This window comes from Pristiophorus japonicus, chromosome 1 (assembly GCF_044704955.1).
Source record: "Pristiophorus japonicus isolate sPriJap1 chromosome 1, sPriJap1.hap1, whole genome shotgun sequence".
Classification (NCBI taxonomy): Eukaryota; Metazoa; Chordata; class Chondrichthyes; family Pristiophoridae; genus Pristiophorus; species Pristiophorus japonicus.
In genome coordinates this window covers 505,343,086-505,370,596 of record NC_091977.1, presented here as the reverse complement: position 1 = coordinate 505,370,596, position 27,511 = coordinate 505,343,086, and the positions used below count along the sequence as shown (strand labels likewise).

Below are 27,511 nucleotides of genomic sequence, written 5' to 3'. Positions count from 1 at the left end.
AACTATTTTGGTAACTTTCTTCCCAAATTGAGCACGCTGTTAGAGCCGCTACACGTGCTCCTACGCAAAGGTCGCGAATGGGTCTGGGGGGACAGCCAGGAAAGGGCTTTTGATGGAGCATAACAAATTGCGTGCTCTTACAATCTGTTAACGCTATATGACCCATGTAAGAAACTTGTTTTAACGTGCGATGCGTCGTCCTGTGGGGTTGGGTGTGTTTTGCAGCATGTTAATGCCAATGGTCAGTTACAGCCGGTAACTTATGCCTCCAGAAGTCTGTCCCAGGCAGAAAGGGGCTACGGGATGGTAGAAAAGGAAACGCTTGCATGTGTATATGCAGTAAAAAAAATGCACCAGTACCTGTTTGGCAGGAAATTTGAGCTGGAGACAGATCACAAACCCCTCACGTCCCTTTTGGTCGACAACAAGGCCATAAATGCAAATGCGTCGGCCCGCATACAGAGGTGGGCACTCACGTTAACCGCCTATGACTATACAATTTGGCACAGACCGGGCACTGAAAACTGCGCCGATGCACTCAGCAGGCTCCCACTAGCCACCACATAGGGGGCAACCAAGCATGCTGCTGAGATGATCATGGCTGTTGAAGCTTTTGAAAGCGAAGGCTCACCCGTGACAGCCCGTCAGATCAAGATCTGGACAAATAGAGACCCGCTACAGTCTTTAGTCAAGAAATGTGTCCTGAATGGGGACTGGGCAGCCACGTATGGGGCATACCCCAAGGAATTTAAACCATTTCACAAGCGCAAGGATGAACTCTCGATTCAGGCCGATTGCCTACTATGGGGAAACCGAGTAGTCATGCCCCAGATGGGCAGGGAGGCGTTCATCAGAGAACTCCACAATGATCACCCGGGCATTGTCATGATGAAGGCAGTTGTCAGGTCACGTGTTTGGTGATAGACGTAAACCTGGAACTTTGTGTTCGCAGGTGCAACACGTGTGCCCAGCTGGGCAATGCGCCCAGGGAAGCCCCCCTGAGCCTCTGGTCCTGGCCCGCCAAGCCATGATCACACATCAATGTGGACTACGCAGGTCCTTTCATGGGAAAAATGATTTTGGTTGTAGTAGACGCCTACTCCAAATGGATCGAGTGTGACATTCTCAATTCAAGCACATCCTCTGCCACGGTAGAAAATCAACGGGCAATGTTCGCTGCCCATGGTCTACAGGACGTCTTGGTCAGCGACAATGGTCCGTGCTTTACAAGCATTGAGTTCCAGAACTTCATGGCAGGAAATGGTATCAACCATGTCAGAACGGCACCGATCAAGCCGGCCTCAAACGGCCAGGCGGGACGAGCAGTGCAGATAATCAAACAAGGGATGCTCAGAATCCAAGGGGGTTCCCTACAAAGCCGCTTATCACGCCTCCTGTTGGCCAATAGATCCCGACCACACTCACTCACAGGGGTTCCACCCGCAGAGCTGCTAATGAAAAGGATGCTCAAAACCAGGTTATCCCTCATACACCCCACCATGAAAGAAATTGTTGAGAGCAGGCGCCGGTCACAATGTGACTACCATGATGGGAATACGAGGGTGCAACGTATTGATGTCAATGACCCAGTCTTTGTCCTCAGCTACGCTGCAGGGCCCAAGTGGCTCGCAGGCACTGTGATTACCAAAGAGGGGAATAGGATTCCGGCAGTTAAACTTACCAATGGACAAATCTGCCGCAAACACGTGGATCAAACAAAAAGGAGGTTCAGCAACCCCATAGAAGAAGCAGAGGAAGAACACGATGTAAAGTTAACTCCACCACAGGTGACCGAACACCGGAACCAAGTGGAGGAGAGCCCAGTCACTGTGGGCAGTCCGGAAAGGCCCGAGGTACTGCAAACAGCAGACACTCAGGCCAACGCTCAACAACCAGAGCCCCAACTCAGGCGCTCTACAAGGGAGCGTAAACCACCAGAGAGACTTAACCTGTGATCCCAACAAGACTTTGGGGGGGAGATGATGTCATGTATTCAACTGTCATTGTAATCCATGTATAAAATGACCTAAGTTGTACACCGTGAGAACGCTGACCACGAGGTGGTGAACTTGTGGGAGACACTCCTAACCTGGACTTTCAGGTATAAAAGGGGAAGCTCCACCCACCTTCATCACTTCAGTGCTGGCTAATAAAGGTTACTGATCACAGAGTGATCTTCTCTCTAGTATAGACCTCATGTGCATTTGTACTGTATAGTAAGGACATATTTGGATCAGCCATGATCGTATTAAATGGTGGAGCAGGCTCGAGGGGCCATATGACCTACTCCTGCTCCTATTTCTTATGTTCTTATGTACATTATAGTAAATATTCTCTTCGCCCTCTCTAAGTTCAAAATATCTTTCCGAACGTGTGGTGCCCAGAATTTGTCACAATACTCCAGCTAGGACCTAGCCAGTGTTTTATAAATGTTTGGCATAACTTTCTTGCTTTTGTACTCTATGCCTCTATTTATAAAGCCAAGGACCTTGTATGCCTTTTTAACAGCCTTCTCAACGTGTCCTGCACCTTCAAAGACTTGTGTACATACTCTTCCAGGTCTCTGCTCTTGCGCCCTTTAAAATTGTATCATTTAGTTAATATTGCACCTCCTCATTCTTCCTACTCAAAGAATCACTTCACACTTCTCTGCGTTAAATTTCATGTGTCTGCCCATTTTACTAATCTGTCTGTCCTCCTGAAGTCTGTTGCCATCCTCCTCACTGTTGACTACATTTCTGAATTTTGTTTCATCTGCAAACTTTGAAATTATGCCAGGTCATTAATATATATCAAAAAGAGCAGTGCTTCCTACACCAACCACATGGAGACACCATTGCACTCATCCCTCCAGTCTGAAAAACAACCGTTCACAATTACTCTCTGCTTTCTGTCCCTTAGCCAATTTTGTATCCACATAGCCACTGTCCCTTTAATCACAGGCGTTTCAATTTTTCCAACAAGTCTATTATATGGTACTTGTCAAAGGCCTTTTGAAAGTCCATAAATGCAATGTCAACTGCATTACCCTCAGCCACCCTCTCTGTTACGTCATCAAAGAACTCAAACATGATTTGCCTAGAACAAATCATACTGGCTTAAATTTATTAACCCATATTTTTCCAAATGTCAGTCTCTTTTGTCCCACATTAATGTCTCTAAAGGTTTCCAGGGACATTAGGCTGATTGGTCTTGTAATTGCTGGGTTTATCTCTCTGTAACATTTACCATCCTCCAGTCCTCTGGCACCACTCCCATATCTAAAGAACATTGGACGATTGTGGCCAGAGCCTCTGCAATTTCCACCCTTACTTCCCTCAGCGACCTAGGATGCATCCCATCCGGACCGGATGACTTTTTTTAACTTTGAATGCTGCCAGTTTTTCAAGTACCTCCGTTTATCTATTTTTATCCTATCCAGTTTCTCTACTTCTTCCTCCTTTACTGTGACATTGGCAGCATCCTCTTCTTTCGTGAAGACAGATACAAAGTACTAATTTCGTACAGCAACCATGCCCTCTGAAGACCTTTTTGGTCCCTGATCGGCCCCACCCTTCCTTTGACGACCCTTTTACTATTTATATGTTTAGAAAAGATGTTGAGGTTCCTTTTTACGTTACCAGCTAATCTGTTCTGATAAACTCTCTTCGTCCCTCTTATTTCCATTTTCAGTTCTTCACTGTACTTTTTGTGTTCAACTTGGTTCCTTGCTGAATTGTAAACCCCAAATTTATTATAAGCCTCCTTTTCCTATTTCCTTTTAATCTCTATATCTTTAGTCATCGAGGACGCTGTACCTTTTGATGCCCCTTTTCATCCTCATGGGAATGTGTCTAGTCTGTACCCGAACTATCTCTTCTTTTGAAGGCATCCCATTGCTCATTTACTGCTTTGCCCGCCATACTTTGATTCCAATCCACATCCCTTTTCAAATCACTGAAATAAGTTCACTTCCCTCAATGACTTGTGCTGAGTTAGCAGCAGCAGCATTTGGGGTAGTGCAATAGGCCTCAATACCCTGCGCTAAAGAAAGGGAAAATCAGACTTGCTTACTGCTCCTGATCTGTGCCCAATGATCCCTGTTGGACAGTATGCATGGGCACCTTGAATGAGGATCCTGCGATGTTCCCTATGAATGAATAACCTGCCTACTGACTGTCCAGTCTCAAACATGAAAAAATGGCCAGTTGGCTGAGGTAGAGGAGGGTGGCTGTACCCAAACATGAGTCAAATTGTCCAAGAGAGAAGAGGAAAACATTGGAGAGAAACAGTTCATGTAGTATTTAGGGACAGTTCATTTTAACAACAACAACAACTTTTATTTATATAGCGCCTTTAACGGAATGAAATGTCCCAAGGCGCTTCACAGGAGTATGATGAGATAAAAATTTGACAGCCGCATAAATAGAAATTAGCGCAGGTGACCAAAGGCTTGATCAAAGAGTTATAGGAAATAGGAGCAGGAGTCGGCTATTTGGCCCCTCGAGCCTGCTCCGCCATTTAGTAAGATCATGGTTGATCTGATTTTGGGCTCAGCTCCATTTCCATGCTTGCTCCCCATAACCCTTCACTCACTCCATTGTCGCTCAAAAATCTGTCTATCTCCACCTTAAATATATTCAATGACCCAGCCTCCACAGCTCTCTGGGGCAGAGAATTCAATAGATTTACGACCCTCCGAGAGAAGAAATTCCTCCTCATCTCAGTTCTAAATGGGCGACCCCTTATTCTTAAACTATACCTCCTAATTCTAGGTTCCCCCATGAGTGGAAATATCCTCTCTGCATCTACCTTGTCTAGCCCCCTCAGTTTCTTATGTTTCAATAAGATTCCCTTTCATTCTTCTAAACTCCAATGAGTATAGGCCCAACATTTCTTCAAAAGTCAAAACCCCTTATCTCAGCAATCAACCTAGTGAACCTTCTCTGAACTGTCTCCAATGTAAGTCTATCCCTCCTTAAATAAGGAGACCAAAACTGTACACAGGTATGTGGTTTCACCAATACCCTATACAGTTGAAGCAGTATTTCCCTGCTTTTATACTCTATCCCCCTTACAATAAAGGCTAACATCTCATTTGCCTTCCTGATTACTTGCTATACCTGCAAACTAACCTTATGTGTTCCATGCATAAGGACCCCCAGGTCATAAAAACATAGAAACATAGAAAATAGGTGCAGGTGTCGGCCATTCGACCCTTCAAGCCTGCACCACCATTCAATAAGATCATGTCTGATCATCACCTCAGTACCCCTTTCCTGCTTTCTCTCCATACCCCTTGATCCGTTTAGCTGTAAGGGCCATATCTAACTCCCTCTTGAATATATCCAATGAACTGGCATCAACAACTCTCTGCGGTAGAGAATTTCACAGGTTAACAACTCTCTGAGTGAAGAAGTTTCTCCTCATCTCAGTTCTAAATGGCTTACCCCATATCCTTAGACTGTGTCCCCTGGTTCCGGACTTCCCCAACATCGGGAACATTCTTCCTGCATCTAACCTGTCCAGTCCTGTCAGAATTTTATACGTTTCTATGAGATCTCCTCTCATCCTTCTAAACTCCAGTGAATACAGGCCCAGACGATCTAGTCTCTCCTCATATGTCAGTCCTGCCATCCTGGGAATCAGTATGGTGAACCTTCACTGCATTCCCTCAATAGTAAGAACATCCTTCCTCAGATTAGGAGACCAAAACTGAACACAATATTCCAGGTGAAGCCTCACCAAGGCCCTGTACAACTGCCGTAAGACCACCCTGCTCCTATACTCAAATCCCCTCACTATGAAAGCCAACATACCATTTGCTTTCTCACCGCTTGCTGTACCTGCATGCCAACTTTCAATGACTGATGTACCATGACACCCAGGTCTCGTTGCACCTCCCCTTTTCCTAATCTGCCACCATTCAGATAATCTGCCTTTGTGTTTTTGCCCCCAAAGTGGATAACCTCACATTTATCCACATTATACTGCATCTGCCATGCATTTGCCCACTCACCTAACCTGCCCAAGTCACCCTGCAGCCTCTTAGCATTCTCCTCACAGCTCACGCCGCCACCCAACTTAGTTTCATCTGCAAGTTTGGAGATATTACACTCAATTCCTTCTTCTAAATCATTGATGTATATTGCAAATAGCTGGGGTCCCAGCACTGAGCCCTGCGGCATCCCACTAGTCACTGCCTGCCATTCTGAAAAGGACCCGTTTTTCCCCACTCGCTGCTTCCTGCCTGCTAACCAGTTCTGTATCCACGTCAGTACATTAACTCCAATACCATGTGCTTTAATTTTGCACACCAATCTCTTGTGTGGGACCTTGTCAAAAGCCTTTTGAAAGTCCAAATACACCACATCCACTGGTTCTCCCTTGTCCACTCCATTAGTTACATCCTCAAAAAATTCAAGAAGATTTGTCAAGCATGATTTCCCTTTCATAAATCCATGCTGACTTGGACCGATCCTCTCACTGCATTCCAAATGCGCTGCTATTTCATCTTTAATAATTAATTCCAACATTTTCCCCACTAATGATGTCAGGCTAACCGGTCTATAATTACCCGTTTTCGCTCTCCCTCGTTTTTAAAAAAGTGGTGTTACATTAGCTACCCTCCAGTCCATAGGAACTGATCCAGAGACGATAGACTGTTGGAAAATAATCACCAATGCATCCACTATTTCTAGGGCTACTTCGTTAAGTACTCTGGGATGCAGACTATCAGGCCCTGGGCATTTATCAGCCTTCAATCCCATCAATTTTCAGAATACAATTTCCCGCCTAATAAGGATTTCCTTCAGTTCCTCCTTCTCACTAGACCCTCGGTCCCCTAGTATTTCCGGAAGGTTATTTGTGTCTTCCTTCGTGAAGACAGAACCAAAGTATTTGTTTAACTGGTCTGCCATTTCTTTGTTCGCCATTATAAATTCACCTGTACTCTGCAGCATTTTGTAATCACTCCCTATTTAAATAATAATTTGCTTTTTTATTTTTCCTGCCAAAATGGATAACCTCACACTTTCCAACATTATACGCCATCTGCCAAATGTTTGCCCACTCACTTAGCCTGTCTATATCCCTTTGCAGATTTTTTGTGTCTTCCACGCAACTTGCTTTCCCACCCATCTTTGTATCATCAGCAAACTTGGCAACATTACATTTGGTCCCTTCATCCAAGTCATTAATATAATTTGTAAATAGTTGAGGCCTCAGCACCAATCCCTGTGGCACCCCACTAGTTACCGAATGCCAACATGAAAATTACCCATTTATCCTAACTCTCTGTTTTCTGTTAGTTAGCCAATCTTCTATCCATGCTAATATATTACCCCCAACCCCGTGAGCTTTTATTTTGTGCAGTAACCTTTTATGTGGTACCATATCGAATGCCTTCTGGAAATCCAAATGTACCACATCCACTGGTTCCCCTTTGTTCACCCTGCTCGTTACATCCTCAAAAAAACTCCAGCAAATTTGTCAAACATGATTTCCCTTTCATAAAACCATGCTTACTCTGCTTGACTGTATTATGCTTTTACAAATGTCCTACTACTGCTTCCTTAATAATGGACTCGGGCATTTTCCCAACGATGGGTGTTAGGCTAACTGGTCTGCAGATTCCTGCTTTCTGTCTGCCTCCTTTTTTAAATAGGGGCGTTTTAAAGAACATCTTGAAGAAGGAAAGGGAGGTAGAGAGGCAGAGTGGTTTCGGCAGGGAGTTCCAGAGCTTGGGGTCGAGGCAACAAAAGGCACGGCCACCAATGGTTGAGCGACTATAATCAGCGATGCTCAAGATGGCAGAATTAGAGGAGCGTAGACATCTCAGGCGGGAGGGCGAGTGCGCGGCTGGAGGACATTATAGAGATAGGGAGGGACAAGACCATGGAGGGATTTGAAAATAAGGATGAGAATTTTGAAATTTAACTTTCTTTGACACATGAAATGTCAACTTTTCTGTTCTCTATAGATGCTGCTTCATCTGCTAAGCATTTCCACCATTTCCTGTTTTATGTTTAACATTCTTTAGTTCATTTTTCCCGACTGCTTCAGTTTTGATCATATTTTTGTTTAAAATAGTTGCTAATCAGTAGGGTAGACAGTGAATTTAGAATTATACATCTATCTCCGCTTTTACTTCCACCTATGCAGGGGGAAAAAATGTTGAATTTTTACATTATGATTTTTAAACATCTTTTTGTTTCGTAAACAGTCGATTTTTTTTTAGTCTTGGCATAAAACTGGAAAAATAAGTGACATCTACAGATATATTCGACAGACCAACCAGACCATCATGTTTCCAAAAACTACCTGAGCAGTGACCCTTCCCTTCACAGTTTGGCTCAGTTGGTAACACTTTCACCTCTGAGTCAGAGGCTGTGGATTGAAGTTCAGGTCCAACTAGGTCTTCAGCACATAAGCTACCTGATACTTCAGTTCAGTAGAAAGGGTCTTCTGATCTGTTAGCAGTGCAATCCTTTTAGTAAAATGTTGAACCAGTGTCCCATTTTCCTGCTTGGTAGATAGGAGATTCCATGTCAATAGACTGTCCAGGGAGACAGTGAAGGCAGATAGTGTGGAAATATTTAAGCAGGAATGAGATAGATATTTGAGGGAGCAGTTAATTGTGAAGCATTAATGTTTCTCGGTCTTGGAAGATGGACTGCAGCATCTTTTTCGATCCTTTCATTCTATGTTTTCCCAATATCCTGGCCAATATTCTTCCCTCAACTTAGGCTACCAAAAATCGATTAACATCACATTGCTTTTTGCGGGTCCTTACTATGGCTGGAAAGTCTACAACTCGGGGGGTCACAGTCTCAGGATAAGGGGTTGGCCATTTAGGACTGAATTGAGAAATTTCTTCATAGAAATATAGAAATTTACAGCGCAGAAGGAGACCATTTCAGCCCATCGTGTCCGCGCCGGCGACAAAGAGCCGCACGGCCCTCAGTCGGCAGACCTGAAGGTTACATATAAACCTATGAACAATGAACAATGGCGGAAAGGTAAAGACCACCCAGCCCAACCAGTCCGCCCCACATAACTGTGACACCCCTTACACTGAAACATTTTACACTCCACCCCAACCGGATTCATGTGATCTCCTGGGAGAGGCAAAAACCAGATAAAAAAACCCAGTCCAATTTAGGGGGAAAAAAATCTGGAAAAATTCCTGTCTGACCCTCACTCAGAGAGTTGTGAATCTTTAGAATTCTCTACCCAAAAGGGCTGTGGATTGTCAGTCGATGAGTATATTTAAGACAGAGATCGATAGATAAGGGATATGAGGATAGGGAATGAAAGTGGAGTTGATATAGAAGTTCAGCCATGATCTTTTTGAATGGCAGAACAGGCTTGATGGGCCGTATGGCCTACTCCAGCTCTTATGCTATGCACAAACTGGCTGCCATATTTGCCTGCTTAATGGCTCGCACTGAACTTTAGAATAATTCATAGTGTGTCCTTTGGGATGCTTTGGGGTAATTTGGGATGTCCTGAGAGATGTGATAAGGGATTCAATAAATTCAAGTGTTTTCTTCTTTCTTTCACAGAAGCAGTTATCTCCTTCCACTTTCAGACGCACTCTGTTCCTCTGAACCCACCGCCCTCCAGCTGGGAAGAGTTACTGAGACCAGTAGTTCAAGACAGATAGGCTGACATCACTTAAATACATTCATTAAACAAGAGTGCTTTCATGCACTTCTCATTTAAAATGAATGTCAATTCATCTCTGCTCACATTTCCAGACTCAGTAACTCCTGAAAGCCATTTTCCTCCAGTCATTAGTTCTTGCTGTTTAAACAAAGGTTTCAGCAGAAATAGACAGGAGAGGAAAAGATGTTGTGACCAAAATGTTATTGGTTTGGTCAGACATAAACTCCGTGGATCTAAATGAGGGGGTCAGAATTTGGGACTTAGAGAAGATATGAAGGTATTTCAAAAGCAGAATACTGCGGAAATCTGAAATAAAAACAGAAAATGCTGGAAATATTCAGCAGGTCAGGCAGCATCTGTGGAGAGAGAAACAGTTAACATTTCAGGTCGATGACCTTCCGTCGTCTCTAACTTTTTCCAGTTCTGACGAAAGCTCATTGACCTGAAACGTTAACTCTGTTTCTCTCTCCACAGATGCTGCCTGACATGCTAAGTATTTCCAGTATTTTCTGTTTATATATGCAGCTATTATGCCACTTTTAACTTCTGTCCTAAATTCCATTAGAAGTGAGAGGATGTAACTTCTGTCCTAAATTCCATTAGAAGTGAGAGGATGTGTATGAAAAATCCTTCCTAGCTAAGATGCAACCATGTAAATGATGGGTTTAAGCCAGGAACATAGGAACAGGAGTAGGTCATTCAGTTAGATCAGTACTTCACATCCATTTACCCACCAATGACCGGTATCCCTTGATAACCTTACTTAATAAAATATATTTCGATCTCAGTCTTGAAAATTTCAAATAACCCATCATCTACAGTTGGGAGGAATTGCAGATTTCCACTACACTTATATTAAATCCCTCAAATTCCAAGCCTTGATCTATTTTTAGCTTCCATTGTATGGTTGGAATTCCTTCCATGTGGTCCCGACTGCTGTCTTGACTTGGCTAATTTCAGTCACAATTAAATTTACATATCTCTATGAAAAGTTTCAATTTCTCTTCTTACTGGTTCCTATTTGATCTACGGTTTGAAATTGTTGCATGCTGGTACTGCTTTTAAGAGCAGTCACACTTTATTACAGCAATTCTGCCCTTACCAGAGGTTCCACCACCACTCCCACCATGCACGTTCATATTTCACACATGGGCTTTTGTCCTGCTCAGCAATATTTAAATTTGCTAACCTCAGAATTAAGGACGGGGTCTGCATCGAGCAGAGGCTTGTTTCACTACACTTATGGTGGCAGATCATGGGACTCAGCATTTCAGGACCGTAAAGTCAATCGTACTTTAAAGCAGTTAGCGAGGACAATGTATCCTTGTTAAAAATACCCTAATAAAATTTGTCACAATCAACTAATGATACCAAATGTACATTCATTAACTAACCACCACTTTACCATAGGGAAAGGGAAAAAAAACAGTGTTTAGTATCGACTTGGTAGTAATCTCCAGAGTGTCAAAAATGGAAAAGCAAATCGCGGCCAAGACTACACTACACTCTGATAATATCAGTGATGGAATCTTGCTATCAGCATTCTTTGCAAACAGTTTAAGAAAGAAAAACTAATTAAGTTCAATCTTATTGTTAAGACTATTTCTCCTTCATGTGTTTTTCCATTCAACATTTTTGTTCCAGTCATGAAAACATCGAGGGGACTAAGGGAATCTCTGTTCCTCGAAAGTTAATCTACCCAGTTCAGAGATCAAAATGACTGAACTACTCAGAATTAATAACTACCTATCAAAATCAATTCACATTATTTAGCCTCAGTACCTCCTTCAAGCTAATATCCTTTGACAATATCAGGAATACTCACTACTTAAGTAAAAATATTCAAAGAAATTAACAGAAATAGCCAAAAAAAACACAATACAATAGTTTTGATCGGACAGCTAGTATGGCCATGGAATTCTTCTGATCACAATCTCTCTGATCCTAGGAAACCAAAAGTATGTAATTGCATTTTTAAAAGTGAACACTGATTGTAATGTATGCACCTGTGAGTATGTTCACAAGACTCAATAAAACCCCAGCCAGTTGGGTTCAGGGGATCCACGATGAGGCAGGTGGTTGTGAGTCTGGTGGATGAACTGGTAATGTGTAGCATGATTGTTAAACCTTTGCTAATAAACCAACTAGTTCTTAACAGCAATGTGTTGCTATGAATTCTTAACCAAAGAACCCATGAGGCAAATACATTACACTGATGGTGAGACTTCATCTTGAAAGCCCTCTGCTTTATCATGTTTACCTTCCAAGTACTTTAGTTTGGCTGTTCATTCAGCTGCATTGAGGATCAGCTTTTTTGTCCTTTTCCCCACTAGGAATCTTATTTTAGAAAATAGTGAATGGGTTTTGAACTCTTCCTATCTGATCCTATTTTTATTTCCATCATTAATATTTAATTTAACCGGGAGTTCTTGTCTCACTTCGCAGGTTCAGGATGCAGTGAAGTGTAGAGTTGTAGATCGACAAGAGGAGGGGAATGGAGACTCTGGGGGATCATTTCAAAATGGACATGCACAATTAATGGTAGGGACTTCTGTGCTAAAAATACCATACATGTGTTGAATGCTTACCTACCTTCCTTGAATGATTACTTGTGAGAAATATTATAACAAGTGCTGCCGTATTGGTTGAGGATTTTTTAATCTAGTTTTTAAGCTGCTCCCAGGAGCTAACTTGGCTGTTGGTAGGTGAGGAATATTGATGATTTTGCTTGCAACACAGCTAGATGGGACAGGCCCAATTGGCTCACTGGTCTTTTTCTGTCCGTCCTTATCGTATATTCATACTCAGAATTTTACATTCTCAATAAAAATATAACTACATTAGTTCAGCAGATGTTGCATTATGTAAGGGTACATTGTAAAGCCAAAGGGTTTCCTATATACCCCTATGTTCTGAAGTTATTAGGTCAAAGCTGAAATTGTTACAGCTGGAGGAATCTACGGATCCTATGCCCATTTCTATACCAGTAGGTTCCAGCACCACCCTCATTCTGCTAATGTTTTCGAGTTATGTGCCTAGTCAATATATACTCGAGCAACAAGGATGTAGTTCTCCAAGTGAAGGGGAAAGTCAGCGATCATTTTTTTTTCCCATTCCCTCTTCTAAAGATGCTAATTGCAGCTGTAGTAGGTTTCTGAAAGTACCAGCAGTTCCTGCCATTTCCTGAATTTACGCCAGTCAAGCAAAGAACCATGATCTGATTTTATTGTTTATGAAACAATAAATGACACCCTGAACAATCGTATCATCGGAGGCCACTGAGAAGTGACCGTCCTCAACAGCCAGTGAGTGTCAGGAAGCATCTCAATGTGGTGGGCATCGCAATTGAGATCAATCCTGTCCTCGACCAACCTTCAGACATGTACACTGCATAACGATCAGGATCAGGGACCCATGACCATTTTTTCCCCCCTTACTTTACCTGAAGTCAATTGTAGCATTGCTACTTCCAGCTGACATCAGCTAACAGCTGGGACCTTCTATATGGCTCAGTACCAAACTCTGTGATGAATTTCTCCACTCAGTTTTCAAGGAATCTGCATAGTTATTTTAATTGCGGTTTGAGTTCTTGAGTTGATAACGGGGCATTCTTTGTTATTATGAAAGGCGTGTAGTAACAGAAGTTCAATGGGAAGGACCGGCTGTCAATTTGCTACCATCCATTTTGTGAACTCGCCAAAGTTAGATTTTACTCCCGAAGTTTGCAATAGTAAACTATTGGGTGAGATGAAGGAAGATAGGAGTAGGCAAATGTGGAGCAATAAACATCAGCATAGATCTGTTGGGACAAATGGACTATTTCTGTGCTGTAAATTTGATGTAACACTCCAGTTATTGAGGATTAAGGTAACAGGAGACTACAGGGAACGTAGTGATAGAAAAGATATTTGAGGCAGTGCTCTTCACATATTGGTTTTTAGTTTCAAATGTTTGCCTCAACTGCTATATGTGCTCAACATTTCAGTAGTTCAAATAGTTAGCATAAAATACATAAGCGGGTTTACCATCTCTTAATGCACTACTCCCAACAATGTAATGCACACCTCAATATTGAAGGAGTTTAACGAACCAAATTAAACATGTAATTAAGTAGGGCACCGTGATACTGTAGACACTCTGATTTTTGATGAGAACACAAGAAATAGGAGCAGAAGTAGGCCATTTCACCTCTCGAGCCTGCTCCGCCATTTAATAAGATCATGGCTGATCTGATCATGTACTCAGTTCCACTTCCCTGCCCGCTCCCCATAACCCTTTATTCCCTTATCGCTAAAGACCCAGCCTCCTCAGCTCTCTGGGGCAGTGAATTCCACAGATTTACAACCCTCTGAGAGAAGAAATTCCTCTTCATGTCAGTTTTAAGTGGGCAGCCCCTTATGCTGAGACTATGCCCTCTAGTTTTAGTTTCCCCCATGTGTGGAAATATACCTCTGCATCCATCTTGTCCAGCCCTCTCATTATCTTATATGTTTCAATAAGATCACCTCTCATTCTTTTGAACTCCAATGAGTATAGACCCAACCTGCTCAACCTATCTTCATAAGTCAACCCCCTCATCTCTGAAATCAACCTAGTGAACCTTCTCTGAACAGCCTCCAATGCAAGTATATCCTTTCTTAATACGGAGACCAAAACTGCACGCAGTACTCCAGGTGTGGCCTCACCAATATCCTGTACAGTTGTAGCAGGACTTTTCTGCTTTTATACTCTATCTCCCTTGCAATAAAGGCCAACATTCCATTTGCCTTCCTGATTACTTGCTGTACCTGCATACTAACTTTTTGTGTTTCATGCACAAGGACCACCAGGTCCCTTTGTACTGAAGCACTTAGTAATTTTTCTCCATTTAAATTATAATCTGCTTTTCTATTTTTTCTGCCAAAGTGGATAACCTCATATTTTCCTACATTATACTCCATCTGCCAAATTGTTGCCCACTCAATTAGCCTGTCTATATCACTTTGCAGATTTTTTGTGTCCTCCTCACAATCTTTGTGTCATCGGCAAACTTGGTTACATTACACTCGGTCCCTTCATCCAAATCATTAATATAGATTGTAAATAGTTGAGGCCCGAACACCGATCCCTGTGGCACCCTACTAGTTAGTGTTTGCCAACTGGAAAATGACCTGTTTATCCCGACTCTGTTTTCTGTTAGTAAGCCAATCCTCTATGAATATATTACCCTCAACCCCACGAACTTTTATCTTTTGCAATAACCTTTTATGTGACACCTTATCGAATGCCTTCTGGAAATCCAAATACACCACATCCACAGGTTCCTTCTTATTCACCCTGCTTATTACATCCTTGAAGAAATCCAGCAAATTTGTCAAACATGATTTCCCTTTCATAAAATCATGCAGACTCTGCTTGATTAATTATGCTTTTCCAAATGTCCTGCTATGGACTCCAACATTTTCCCAATGACAGATGTTAGGCTAACCGGTCTATAGTATCCTGCTTTTTGTCTGCCTCCTTTTTTAAACAGGAGTCATATTTGCATTTTTCCAATCCGCTGGTACCTTCCCAGACTCCAGGGAATTTTAGTAGATTACAACCAATGCATCCACTATCTCTGCAGACACTTCTTTAAGGACCCTTGGATACAAGCCATCAGGTCCAGGGGACCTGTCTGCTTTTAATCCCATTATTTTACAGAGTACTACTACTTTAGTGATAGTGATTGCATTAAGTTCCTCCCTCCCTATAGCTCCTTGATTATTCCCTATCGGGATGTTTTCAGTGTCTTCTACTGTGAAGACCGATGCAAAATAGAGGTAATTCAGATTGTAGTTACTTTTTAAAAAAACCTATAGAAAGTCGCTGGTCTGTCTTGGATGTCAGCCGTGGCTCAGTGGGTAGCAGACTCGCCTCTGAATCAGAAGGTTGTGGATTCAAGTCCCACTCCAGAGACGTGAGCATAAAAATCTGTACTGACATTCCCATGCAGTGCTGAGGGAGTGCTGCACTGTTGGAGGTGATATATTTCGGATGAGGCCCCGTCTGTCCTCTGAGGTGATCGTAAAAGATACTACGACACTATTTCGAAGAAGAGCAGTGGAGTTATCCCTGGTGTCCTCGTCAATATTTATCCCTCAATCAACATAATTGAAACAGATTATCTGGTCATTATCACATTGCGCACAGCACGTTCCCACAAACAGCATATTGGATGCCGCGCTTCCTACATTACCACAGTGACTACACTCCAAAGGTACTTCATTGGCTGTAAAGTGCCTTGGAACATCCGCTGTCATGAAAATCGCTATAGAAATGCAAGTTTCCCACATTACAACAGTGAAGTGTTCAAGAGTACTTCATTGGCTGTAAAACGCTTTGAGTCATCCGGTTGTCATGAAATTCACTCTATAAATCCAAGTCTTTCATTCTTTAAGTGCTAGAATTTCCACAAAATCCGCCACTGCCGAATTGTCACCCCCAAAAAACGCTAAGATTATTAAATTAACGCCGGTGAAAAATTGATCAAAAAAAGGAAAAAATTCCGCCCGGCGGGAAAAATGGGTCATACACGCAGATTCTCGGCGGAAAACGTGATCCTGGGCAATTTGGGCACCACTTACTCATTTAGTCCGAGGCTGCGGTTTGGGGCTAGGGAGGGGGGAAAAACACAAAAAAAAATCGGAAAACATTCTCGGGACCCTTTTCCACTTAAGCGCTGTAAAAGACTTTTAAAAAATAGTTAACTTACCATTTTTTGCAGGGCTTCATACCTACCGCCCAACTCTGGCTGGTTTTTCGTGGGCGTTTTTTTCCTACTCGCGTACGGGTCATTGCTGTGCTTAAACTTGGGCGGTAGCGGTTTTTTCGCCGGCAGTCCGCTCCCCAGCAGTATTTCGAGACCACCGACGGAACTCTTTTGAAGAAATTCCCGCCGGGTGGTTTTCCACCGAAAACGAAGAATACCGCCAAGAAACCGGGCGGAAATGGTGCTGAATTTCTAGTCCTAAGTCTTTCTTTCTCTCTTGGATGCCCCCCCATTTGGATGCATATCCAGGAAATGGCTGAAACTTAGAAGATTAAAATATATGTGTGTGTATAGGGCAACCCACATAACAGTTGATTCCCCCTCAAAACATTCAAACCAAAAAAAAATCCATGCCTATTGCATAAGATGAGGCTGAACACTACAAAACTTATACCCAGCCATTTTCTTACTTTCACGCCACATGACATCCACAAACAAATATTCTTTGTCTCACTTCACTCTGCACATTCCTATGCGCTGATATCCCACTCTGCCAGTGCTAGAGAAGTAGAGAAACAGCTGACAGGGATCCAATGTTATGGTGTTGGGCTGGGTTTACCTACTTTGGTGAAATTACTTTGTCATGAGTGAAACCTGAGGGCCAATATGACTCCACCACCAACCTTCAGCCCCAAAGCAGGGACATACATTTCTAGCCTTGCACCAGATGTACACCTGATTAGTGTGTGCTGCACACCCCAGCCAAGTTGTAACTAGAAGAAAGTCTTGCATTTATATAGTGTCTTTCATGACCTCGGGACGTCCCAACGTGCTTCACAGCCAGTGAAGTACTTACAAAGTGCAGTCACTGTTGTAATGTAGGAATTAATTATTCACACACAATTTGTATGGGATTGATTGTTTATTCAATTGGTGGGATCGATGTTCACTGTTTTCACTTGGGCTAATGGAGTGGTAACAGTCTTAAAATGGAGTCGGTTGTCTTACTGTGTTATTCACAACCGTAAGGTGGCCGTCTCCATTTTGATAGGGGCCTACTGCTAGGTGTCCAAAGTGCCTGCCTGTTTAAGGTGATAGACCCCATTTAATATAGAATTCAGGGTCCCCAGTAATGTAAAAAGGACCCTGATTGTCATTTAAGGTTGTAACTGGTTGAAGCTTGTGCCATGCACACTCCAACCAATTCCACAGGCGATGGAACCAAATAGGCCCAGCAAAGGTAAGTGTCAAATTGTTTTTGAGGGTTTCAGAGAGGCAGGTGTGCTCTGTTTGGACCCAAAATTATACAAGTGTCATTACCACCCTGGGACCCCTACCCGCCGTGATCGCAAACCCCTTCGCACAACTCACTTTGCTAAGCAGCCACCCTGACCCAATCTTGAGGCCTCAATCTGGCAAGCTGCAGCGAGACATCTATTTGTCGTTCCAAGCTTGCCTGTCAAATTTAAATAATACCGTGGCCTCAAAATTGCGGTGTACTTTTTGCCGCTCTAACAGTGGGCCAGTGCGTTCTTACCAATCGGTCAGCCATAAATCAAAATCAGCCCCAATATGTCCCTGACTGAGTGTTTGGGAAAAAGTTGTGTGAATTCATCAAAGAGGCGGCGGCACATGTACCTTCACATTCATTGTATTAAAATCAAAAATAGCAGCTCGTTGTTATAGACTCCAGAAAGTGTAACATAGCACCTTATTGAGACGAGGACATTCTAGCTATAGTATAGCTATAGCGTATCCTCCCAAGATCTTGCAAATCCACTGGGAGGATAGACGCACCAACGTCAGTGTTCTCGATCAGGCCAACATCCCTAGCATTAAAGCACTGACTACACTCGACCAGCTCCGTTGGACGTGCCACATCGTCCGCATGCCTGACATGAGACTCCCAAAGCAAGCGCTCTACTCGGAACTCCTACACGACAAGCGAGCCCCAGGTGGGCAGAGGAAACGTTTCAAGGACACTCTCAAAGCCTCCTTGATAAAGTGCAACATCCCCATCAACACCTGGGAATCCCTGGCCAAAGACCGCCCAAAGTGGAGGAAGAGCATCTGAGAGGGCACTGAGCACCTTGAGTCTCGTCGCCGAGAGCACGCAGAAACCAAGCGCAAGCAGCGGAAGGAGAATGCGGCAAACAAGACTCCCCACCCACCCTTTCCTCCAACCACTGTCTGTCCCACCTGTGACAGAGACTGTAATTCCTGTATTGGACTGTACAGTCCCCTGAGAATTCACTTTTAGAGTGGAAGCAAGTCTTCCTCGATTTCGAGGGATTGCCTATGATGATGAGTGCAGTAAACTGGAAGGAGGCAGGGAAAAGTACATAATCCATGAAATGTGGAAACTAGCTCATGCCATGTCACAAAGGCCAACTCCACCAGTGAGCTGGTCTGATCATTGAACTGCATCTCCCTTCCGCAAGTCAATCCTATTGAAATGAACAACGTGAGCAAGGCAGTAACTCATTTGGCCCATCACCGTCAAACAGAAGATCACATTTTTCACCTACAACTCCCATCTTTTTTAAATGTCTTGCATGCCATTTTGCTTTATTCAGAAATGGAAAGGGGACGATAACAAGGTGACCATGTGTCTTTCACACCATTGTTTAAAAATAACTAAGATAAAGATGTTTAAAAAAATAATGGCTAATGTTGGAGCTTTACTGGATAGAAGGGTACATTTTTTTACACAAGGCCACCGGTGCAGAACCTCATTTGATGGGAATGTGGATTGGAGAATTGACCACGAAGGTCAGTATGCCCAAATCATGGTGCTCCCAATTTTTCAGTGATTAAATTATATCCTGTTCTCCAATCCGTGCCCCCATCAAATGAGGCTTTTCAAATGGAGACTTGCCTTGCAAATGTTACTGTCTAGAGCCTTCTGCAGTGGTATAGCAGCGGAGTCTTCTGAGCAGTCTACTCCTTTCTGGTCCACTATCCAATCACACTTTTGGGCATCAAGCTGGCTTAAATTCCAATATAAAGTTAATTTCGAGGCCAGTTAACGATTCACCACAACACCACCCAGATTGGTGCAGCTTACAGTCAGTATCTGTCACAGTTGCCCATGAACACTAACCAGTTGCAGCGAGTCCTTCTTGTTGAAACCAGAGAGGAACGTTAAGTGTCAGGCAAAAGACACCAAGCAGCAGTATTTTTCATCACTTCTAAACTATTTTTCCCTAACTTTTGTAGACTGACTTTGAAAAGGATGTAGATATGGCATGTAGATCAGGTAAGTGATTAAATAATTTTGTATAAGATTTACAATCATGTTTACATAGAATTTTATTTTCACCCATCTTCTTGCAAAGACTCCTTGCAGTGGCACCGTTCCACAGGGGACATCTGCTGTTTTGGCCAAGTAATCAGTATTTATGTGTGTGGCCTCATACCATGATTATTGGCTGGCTGTTTAGCCACAGCTGAGCCCAATCCTATTTTCAGCTGAGGCCCACACGCATTATCAGCAGGTGGTCACTGAATAATGATCAGGAGCTGAAGCCTTGATCAATTTTAATTTTCTTTCCCCTCATAACAATGGGCACCATGGCTACTTCTGGTGCCGCTAATGATGCCCAGGCTGGTTTTAACGGGGTCTGAATGGGATGAATATGCTTTATGCAGGCTTTTTATTTAACAACTCTTCCGTGCTTGTCTTATTTTAAGAATTGCTGAGCTCCACCTGATGATTTTGGGCTGAGTTTCCTTGGAGCTTCTGTTGCTCCGCTGATGTAACTTTGGCGGAAACCCTGTTTACGTGTACAGAAGGGGTTTCCACTGACGTTACGAGAGAGTGGGAAAAGCTCCGAGGAAACTCACACCCTTCATTTTCTGTGCTTCACTGACTATATGAAGGCACTTGGCCAGTTGTCGCCACGGAGGACTCGTTAAGAGCTCACGACCCAACTGGACACCGTACTTGGGAGTGCTGATCGAGCATGTACACACAGTCAATAAAGCATTGAAAATAACCCCATTACGTGATATTTGTAGTGGTAAAAAGTAACTTCCAAGATTTTCCCACGAGTGACTTTAGATTTGAGGCTTTATCTGATCAGCTGCCTCTGAAACAGCTATAATTAAAGCTGGTATTTTACTCGCTGTTCTGATGGAAGTTATGTACTTGTAAACTGCACACTTTAGAGTTGATTTTTTTTTCCCTTGAGGGAAGCGGAGTGTGGGTGCTAATGGATTGTATTGCAACACTACTTGAGACACAGTTTTAGTTATTCTTTCTTTAAATTCATATTCTCTTTAGTTTATCAAGGTGAAGGATGTCAGCGCTGGGGAGTGGAACACTTTTCTACTTTGAGAAAGCAGTGTCAGGATCAAGCATTCCCAGGTTAGGAATAGCATGGGCTAGATACTGAATAAAACTCCCTCTACTCTGCACCAATAACATGCCTTTACTTTCAGCCACAGTAGAGCATCCCCGCAACTACACTAATACGACATTTCCATCAGTGACACCAGCCAACTTTATATCCTCTCTGTGAAATTGACAGTTAAGTGCCAATGTGTACTGTGGGATAGTCACAAAGAGCTGGGTTGACAACACCTAAATAGTGTATAGGTACAACGTCTGAAATCCAGCAACCTCGGGACCGAGTCCGTGCCGGTTTTTGGGTTTTGCCGGATTTCGGACCTCGCTGTTGGCGCTCCTCGCCGCCTGCCGATTCCCACCGCTTCTTCGCTCCTCACCGCCCGCCAATCATCCGCTCCTCGCTGCCCGCCGATTCCCACCGCTTCTCCGCTCCTCACAGCTGGCCAATTCTTGCTGTCTGCAGCCCCCCGGCACTGCATTTTTTTTTTAATGGCTTCCTCGTCCCTCGCCGCCTGATGTCGCCATTGTGGCTGCCTCAAAAACGTCCGGTTTTCGGACAATTCCGGATTTCGGAATTCCGGATTCGGGACGTTGTACCTGCACTTAATTTTCTTTTAACAATCACATTTCGGAGAATGGAATAGCGGACGCAGAAAGGAAAACATGAAAGAGCAGGTGATGCAGAGTAATGTAAGTTACTTGGGGGAAAGAAAAATCTTGTGCTTTTTGTCATTAATGTGCAGAGGGGTTCTCTGGGTGAAAAGTGTGATGCAAAACCAGCACCATTGTGTTATTTCAGGTTTAAAAAAAAGTTTCTGAGATTTTTTAGATGTTGGTGCAATAGGAAGTTTAACCCTTCACGTGCTTATAGATGAATTTATTTAACCAGGTTCTGGCAGGCTAAGAAGGGTGTAAAAACAAAGTTCAGATAAAAGGACAGTGAATGGGAAAGATGTTAGAAAGAAGAAAATGGAACAAGGCCAAGTAAATTGTGATTTTGTTTATAGATATATATCAAATTGTATTTAAGTATTTAAGTTACTGATTTATTGTTAATATTATAGCAATAAAACTATTCCGATGTTTGAATAGGTTTATTACTGTAATATTAGTGTTTTATTACAGTGTGAACACAAAGCAAACAAACCGGTCATCCAGGAAGACCGTAGCAAGCAAATTCACATTTATGTAAATAGAGCCCTGTAAGTTCAGTAAAGCAGCTGTGAACATCTGGTGGTCCTGTTAGTGATTTGCTGTTCATGTAGCACTTTGCAACATATTGATGGCCATTAAGCACTCACAGAACCATCCAGAAAGATTGTCTAATGATGTGTAGCAATCTGTTTTTTCTGTTAACGCAATATAACACAGTTGTTCTTTCTCAATGTTGCAGTTTTAAATAAAGATATCAACGCCGTCCGAACAGGAACACTCACGGGAACTCTGAAACGCTCAATGGTCCACGACGATGACATGAAAATGAAATTCAACCATCAAAAGTTGTCCGGCTTCTCGAGTCTTCCAGCAAATGTGTCAAAAATGCATCTCCAGGGGTCGCTGAACTATCCAGGGTCGTTAAACATGAACGAGTTTAGTGACCACACCTTGAAAATAAATAAGAGCGACCAGCCGAAATCAATATATATATGTGACGGTGACATTTTCAAGCAGTTAGACTCGGAACTAGCACGAGCACAGGAACAAGTGATAGATACTAACTATGTTATCTTGCCCACCAACACCTCAACCCTGAGGGCCAAACCAAAAGACGATAGCAAATATAATATTAACATTAGTCAACTGCCCCAGACTAGACTTATTCATCTCAATGCAGACAGTGGGTTTTGTGCAAAAAACTCACCGATGGATCACATTAATATTACTTGCAATGAAAGGGCTTCTCCTGGCCACCAGTTACCGAGTTCTGCAAATGAAACGCAGCTCCCCAATAACCTGTGCGACACGGGTGATTCAGGGAACTCAGGGATGGTGTCCAAAAGCGAGACAGTGTCTACACTATCCACAAGCTCGTTGGAGGTAAGGAAATAAAATAGGAATTCTCTCTCAGCCAATTACAAATTTCATTTTACCTTCTGTGTATAATTGGCAGCAGCACTCTCGCCCTCAAAAAGAACAATGACAATTGAGAGCTTTATTGAAATGTGATTTATTCCTGGTCTGTTAAGTATTATAATGGCTCCAAGGCACTGTGACTTGCAATGTTAGGATATTGTTTTGCCTGCATAATTTCCCCACATTGTCACTTCTACTCTCAGTTGTGCCTTCGAAGGAGAAAGTGTGCAGAGATTAGATGATTCTCTGCAAGAAGGAAGGGAAAAGTGGACTGCCGGTCACCCGAGGCTAAGATCACGGACTTCTTGTGTTGTCCCAAGCAGTGCCAACTGAAAGCATCGAGAACGACAGCCTGTTCAGCTGGCCACATGCTTGGTGTCAGCATGTGAAGGGGGTGGGATGGGAGGGGCATTCTTAGAAGTGGAGGAAGAAAAATCAAAAATCAGCAACAAGAAATAAATTCCAAAGATAGAACCTTCATCATTGTACCAGATCTGCCACAAATCTGTTGTGGTATCAGACCTCTTTCCGCCCCCCTTGCTCCTAGGTAAAGTAAATTGATTACTTCAAGAAATAATCTTTGCTCACTTTGAGTCACTTCAGCAACTAGTTATCCATAACAAAAGGATCTTCACCTCTTCTCTTTTTCAGATGAACCCAGAAACAATAATTTTGTTGAAAACAATGTATTTGTATGAAATGGCTAAAATGCATTTTGTTTTCCTGATATGAGTATGATGACACTAAAAGTGCACTGTTTTTCCTCCGACTTGCCGTAAGTCTGACATTTTACCATGGGGATGCTGCTGTACGAAGGCTTAATGCATTTGTCTGAAACGTCTTCCTCTATTTTAACAAGGGTTAACCCGTTTATTTTAAACAGATTAATGCTTCCACTAAAATAGCAAAGGTGGAATTGCGTTCAAATATTTTAAGTATTTGTACACAGTTTAAGACCGGCGTTGAGAGAGGAATTTTTGATAAATGTGTTAAACATTTTGCAAGTTAATATCCATGGTATCATTTCAAGGCCACTATTTCCAAGTGGACGAGAGTACTGTTGCTGTTAAAGTTATGGTGCAGGATTGGAGTGATTTTTAACTGTCGGCTGCCCATTTCTCGTCTGTATTTCTTGTCTGTTCCTGGCATTCACTCTGCCATCTTTGCGCTAATTTTAGGCACTACTTGAAAATCGCCGCGAGGTATCCACAGTGGGTGTACAAAGTTGATCATAGAAAATTGTTTACCCTTGTCACATAATATTTCCATCTGAGGTGGTTGACCTCTATATTGAAGCATTTTTCCGCACCCTATTCTTTTGTTCCCATCAAATTCTTCATTGATTTCTGTTTTTTCTTATTGAGCCATCTATGATTTGCTGATCCTGTAAAGCTGAAAGGCTTTATTTTACTTATACTCTCTAGATTTGTTGACTAATTCCACGGTTCTGTTGAAAATGAAGGATTGTATATTTTCCGTATAAGCAATAGGCTTTTTCATGGACTTTAGTAAATTCTAATTTCCTCCAGGTTTCCTCTTCCCGCGTCAGGTTCATCCATTGCTTTCCCCTTGTCACTGTCACTTCTGTTCGGGAGATAGCAGTGGCAGGTGAAATGGACTCCACAAATGCCATTGTCAGCTGGCAAGTTGGAAGTCCATTTCATCAGGCCAGGAATAATCCTGGCAGGCTTTTCCCATTCCCATTGAAATGAGAAGGGCATCCTGTCGTTAAACCATATACTTAACGGTCATAGTTGGTCAAGATGGGATTACAGTTTAGTACCCTCTGCTTGGGAGTCATATATCACTGAGTAGCCCATATATCACATAGAATTAAGTTGTTGTTCACATTCTTAATTGAGATAAACCAGCTCACTCCAGAAAATGAGCTGTTGTTTTTCAAAAGGGAAGGGTAGTTTACAGAATTGCCTCATAATCTTAAATGTTGTAATAATGGGAGATACATATACACCGACTAGTGTCTATCTCAGTCGCCACTTATGCTTTGGAGCTGCTAGCCACAGGCAGCCTGGCAGCAGACATTTCTACAGACTCCCCTTTTCAATTCAGCAATATCGTGCATCGAAGTGATGATAGCACTGGAGCTGAGCTTTATGTAGTCACTGCAGGAAAATTGATACTCACAATGTTTTGGAGCTGTAATCACTGACCTCCACAGGAGCTCCCCAATTTTAGTAAAGACTGCATCTAACTGAGCCAAAACATCTCAGGATAGAATTTCCGTGGGAGTTCCCTGATCTATCGCCGAAACTTTGGGAGAAGATCAGCAGAAAAACCGGACACATCCAAGGAAAAGGTCATGTACGCTGTTATCAAGGGTTTCCGCTAAAGTTAATGCGGAGAACCGTTGTGTAACATTGCTAACGTTTGATTTTTGCTCATTACTAAGCTGATTTCAGCCATTTTGGTAGCTGGAACACTCTAAGCTATTGAGGGAGTGCAGCGAAGTTTCATCAGACTGATTCCGGATGGCTGGACTGTCATATGAGGAGAGACTGGATCAACTGGGCCTTTATTCACTGGAGTTTAGAAGGATGAGAGGGGATCTCATAGAAACGTATAAGATTCTGACGTGACTGGACAAGTTAGATGCGGGAAGAATATTCCCGATATTGGGGGAAGTCCAGAACCAGGGGACATAGTCTTAGGATAAGGGGTAGGCCATTTAGGACTGAGATGAGGAGAAACTTCTTCACTCAGAGAGTTGTTAACCTGTAGAATTCCCTGCCTCAGAGAGTTGTTGATGCCAGTTCATTGGATATATTCAAGAGGGAGTTAGATATGGCCCTTACGACTAAGGGGATCAAGGGGTATGGAGAGAAAGCAGGAAAGGTGTACTGAGGGAATGATCAGCCATGATCTTATCGAATGGCGATGCAGGCTGGAAGGGCCGAATGGCTTACTCCTGCACCTATTTTCTATGTTTCTAACTGGCCTTTGTGCTCCTGGGCTGTGGAGGGAAAATTAAGCAGTGGTGCTCTGTCCTAATTGTTATCCAGTGTCCTTTGATGAAAACTGCAAGTTTGTGCATATTGGGCAAGGACAGGATTGGAACTGGCTACATTGCCAACACAACTGAATTTCCCGACACTTTCTGGATTTATACATGACGAATAGCCACTTGAGTGAGATAGCAAGCTACATTTCCAAAGGACCATCAAAAAGTATGTATATATTTTAAAGTGAGGAAAGGACAGAAATGCAAAACAATTCTGATTTATTCTTGAAGAGAAAGCATCAAAGTGAAAATCTAACAGATTGAAATTCAAAAGACATTTTTTTTTAAAACAAGAAACAACAAAATTATAGGGCACTGTTTTTGGAGGTCCTGCCACTGGCAGGGTCTTGAACACAGTAGGCAACTTAATTAGAAAATCGTAGGCAGTACATTCACAATTTTCCATGAGGCTGCACGTGAGGCGTCGTCCTTGGAATGGGATTTTGGGAAAATTTTGCCCTAGTAGACCATTCACTTTGAGTGGAATTTACGCTGTGTAATTTCAGAGGAAGCCTTCAACTGGAGACCCATCATGTTGAATTTCTCTGTCCCTCCGCCCCATAAAAAAAAGAATCAATGTTCGCACTTCTGTTAAAATGTTGGAGAGAAGAATTTAATTAACATTTTTAATAAGTTTATGTATGTTAGTTTCCCACAGCATCATTTCAGGACCTATAAGAATAAAAATTCAGAATCCGAAAAGGCCATTTGGTCATTTGAGCATATTCCCTCACCGACCCTGTAGATTTTGTTCTATCATAGAGTCTGTCTAACCCAATTAATATCTCTGTGGGGAAAATATATTCTAATCTCTGCTGGAGTGGGGGACTTGCTAATTTTGTACTTGTGTCCTTTAGTTCCATGATTGAAATCTAAGTTGAATAACCTGTTTCTGTCTGTGTGTCCCTGAATCTTTCCTTCCTCCAGTGTGAAAATAAGTTCAGTTCTTTGTGTCTTCTTTTATAATCTTTAGAGCCCTAAGTCCCAGAATAATCCTAGTCGCTCCTCCCTGAACTCTCTCCAATGTGTCAGTGTACCGTTGAAGGTAGGATGATAAAAATTGTACACAATAGTCTAAAGGGCTGATTTTATGAACTTGTGCACCTTGTGTGAAGTCTAATTTTGCTGGAAGCTTGTATTGGGAATTTGGGCATGCACGGTTTTCCGCCCATTAAAATTGATGGGCAGGAAAGATTCCTGATATGCAATCCCAGCAGTCAAAGCTTCACTCTGGGAGCAGAATTAAGAAAATTAAATGTGCTGTTTACTCATGAGTTTCACAGATCCTGTGACAACGGACGCCCCACTGTGTATGTGTTTCATATGTATGTATATTTTCATATCCTTATCAAAATTAAAAATGATTTGTCATTCCTTTCCCATTCACTTAATTTATCCAGATGTCTTTGAAGGCTACAAATCATTCTGATTACCTAGCTGTATAGTTTGGTGCCATTAGCAAATTTTATATTGCAACGGTGTTTCTCCTGCATCTCATTTATGAATTGTGTGAACATTAAGGGAGATAGAAATTGCACTAGTCACTGTCCAGTCAGAGCTTATTTATTACCTTTTGCTCTCTATTCCTAAGCCAGTTTTCAGTGTAGTTAGTTAATTTCTTAGACCCTTCATATGTTGGAATTTATCAGGTGCCTTCTAAAAATGTAAATGAATTACACCAACAGCTCTC

General features: G+C 42.5%; 1 protein-coding gene across 1 annotated transcript in view; it reads left to right on the top strand.

Annotated features, from left to right (window-relative positions):
- adgrb1a (adhesion G protein-coupled receptor B1a) overlaps window positions 1-27,511 on the top strand; it is a 691,398-nt gene that overhangs the window by 643,550 nt on the left and 20,337 nt on the right. The window contains exons 27-31 of the mRNA XM_070888471.1: window positions 12,094-12,189; window positions 19,598-19,637; window positions 20,664-20,747; window positions 22,123-22,766; window positions 26,795-26,866. Of these exons, the coding sequence (XP_070744572.1) occupies window positions 12,094-12,189; window positions 19,598-19,637; window positions 20,664-20,747; window positions 22,123-22,766; window positions 26,795-26,866 (936 nt within the window). The remainder of the gene's footprint in view (window positions 1-12,093; window positions 12,190-19,597; window positions 19,638-20,663; window positions 20,748-22,122; window positions 22,767-26,794; window positions 26,867-27,511) is intronic.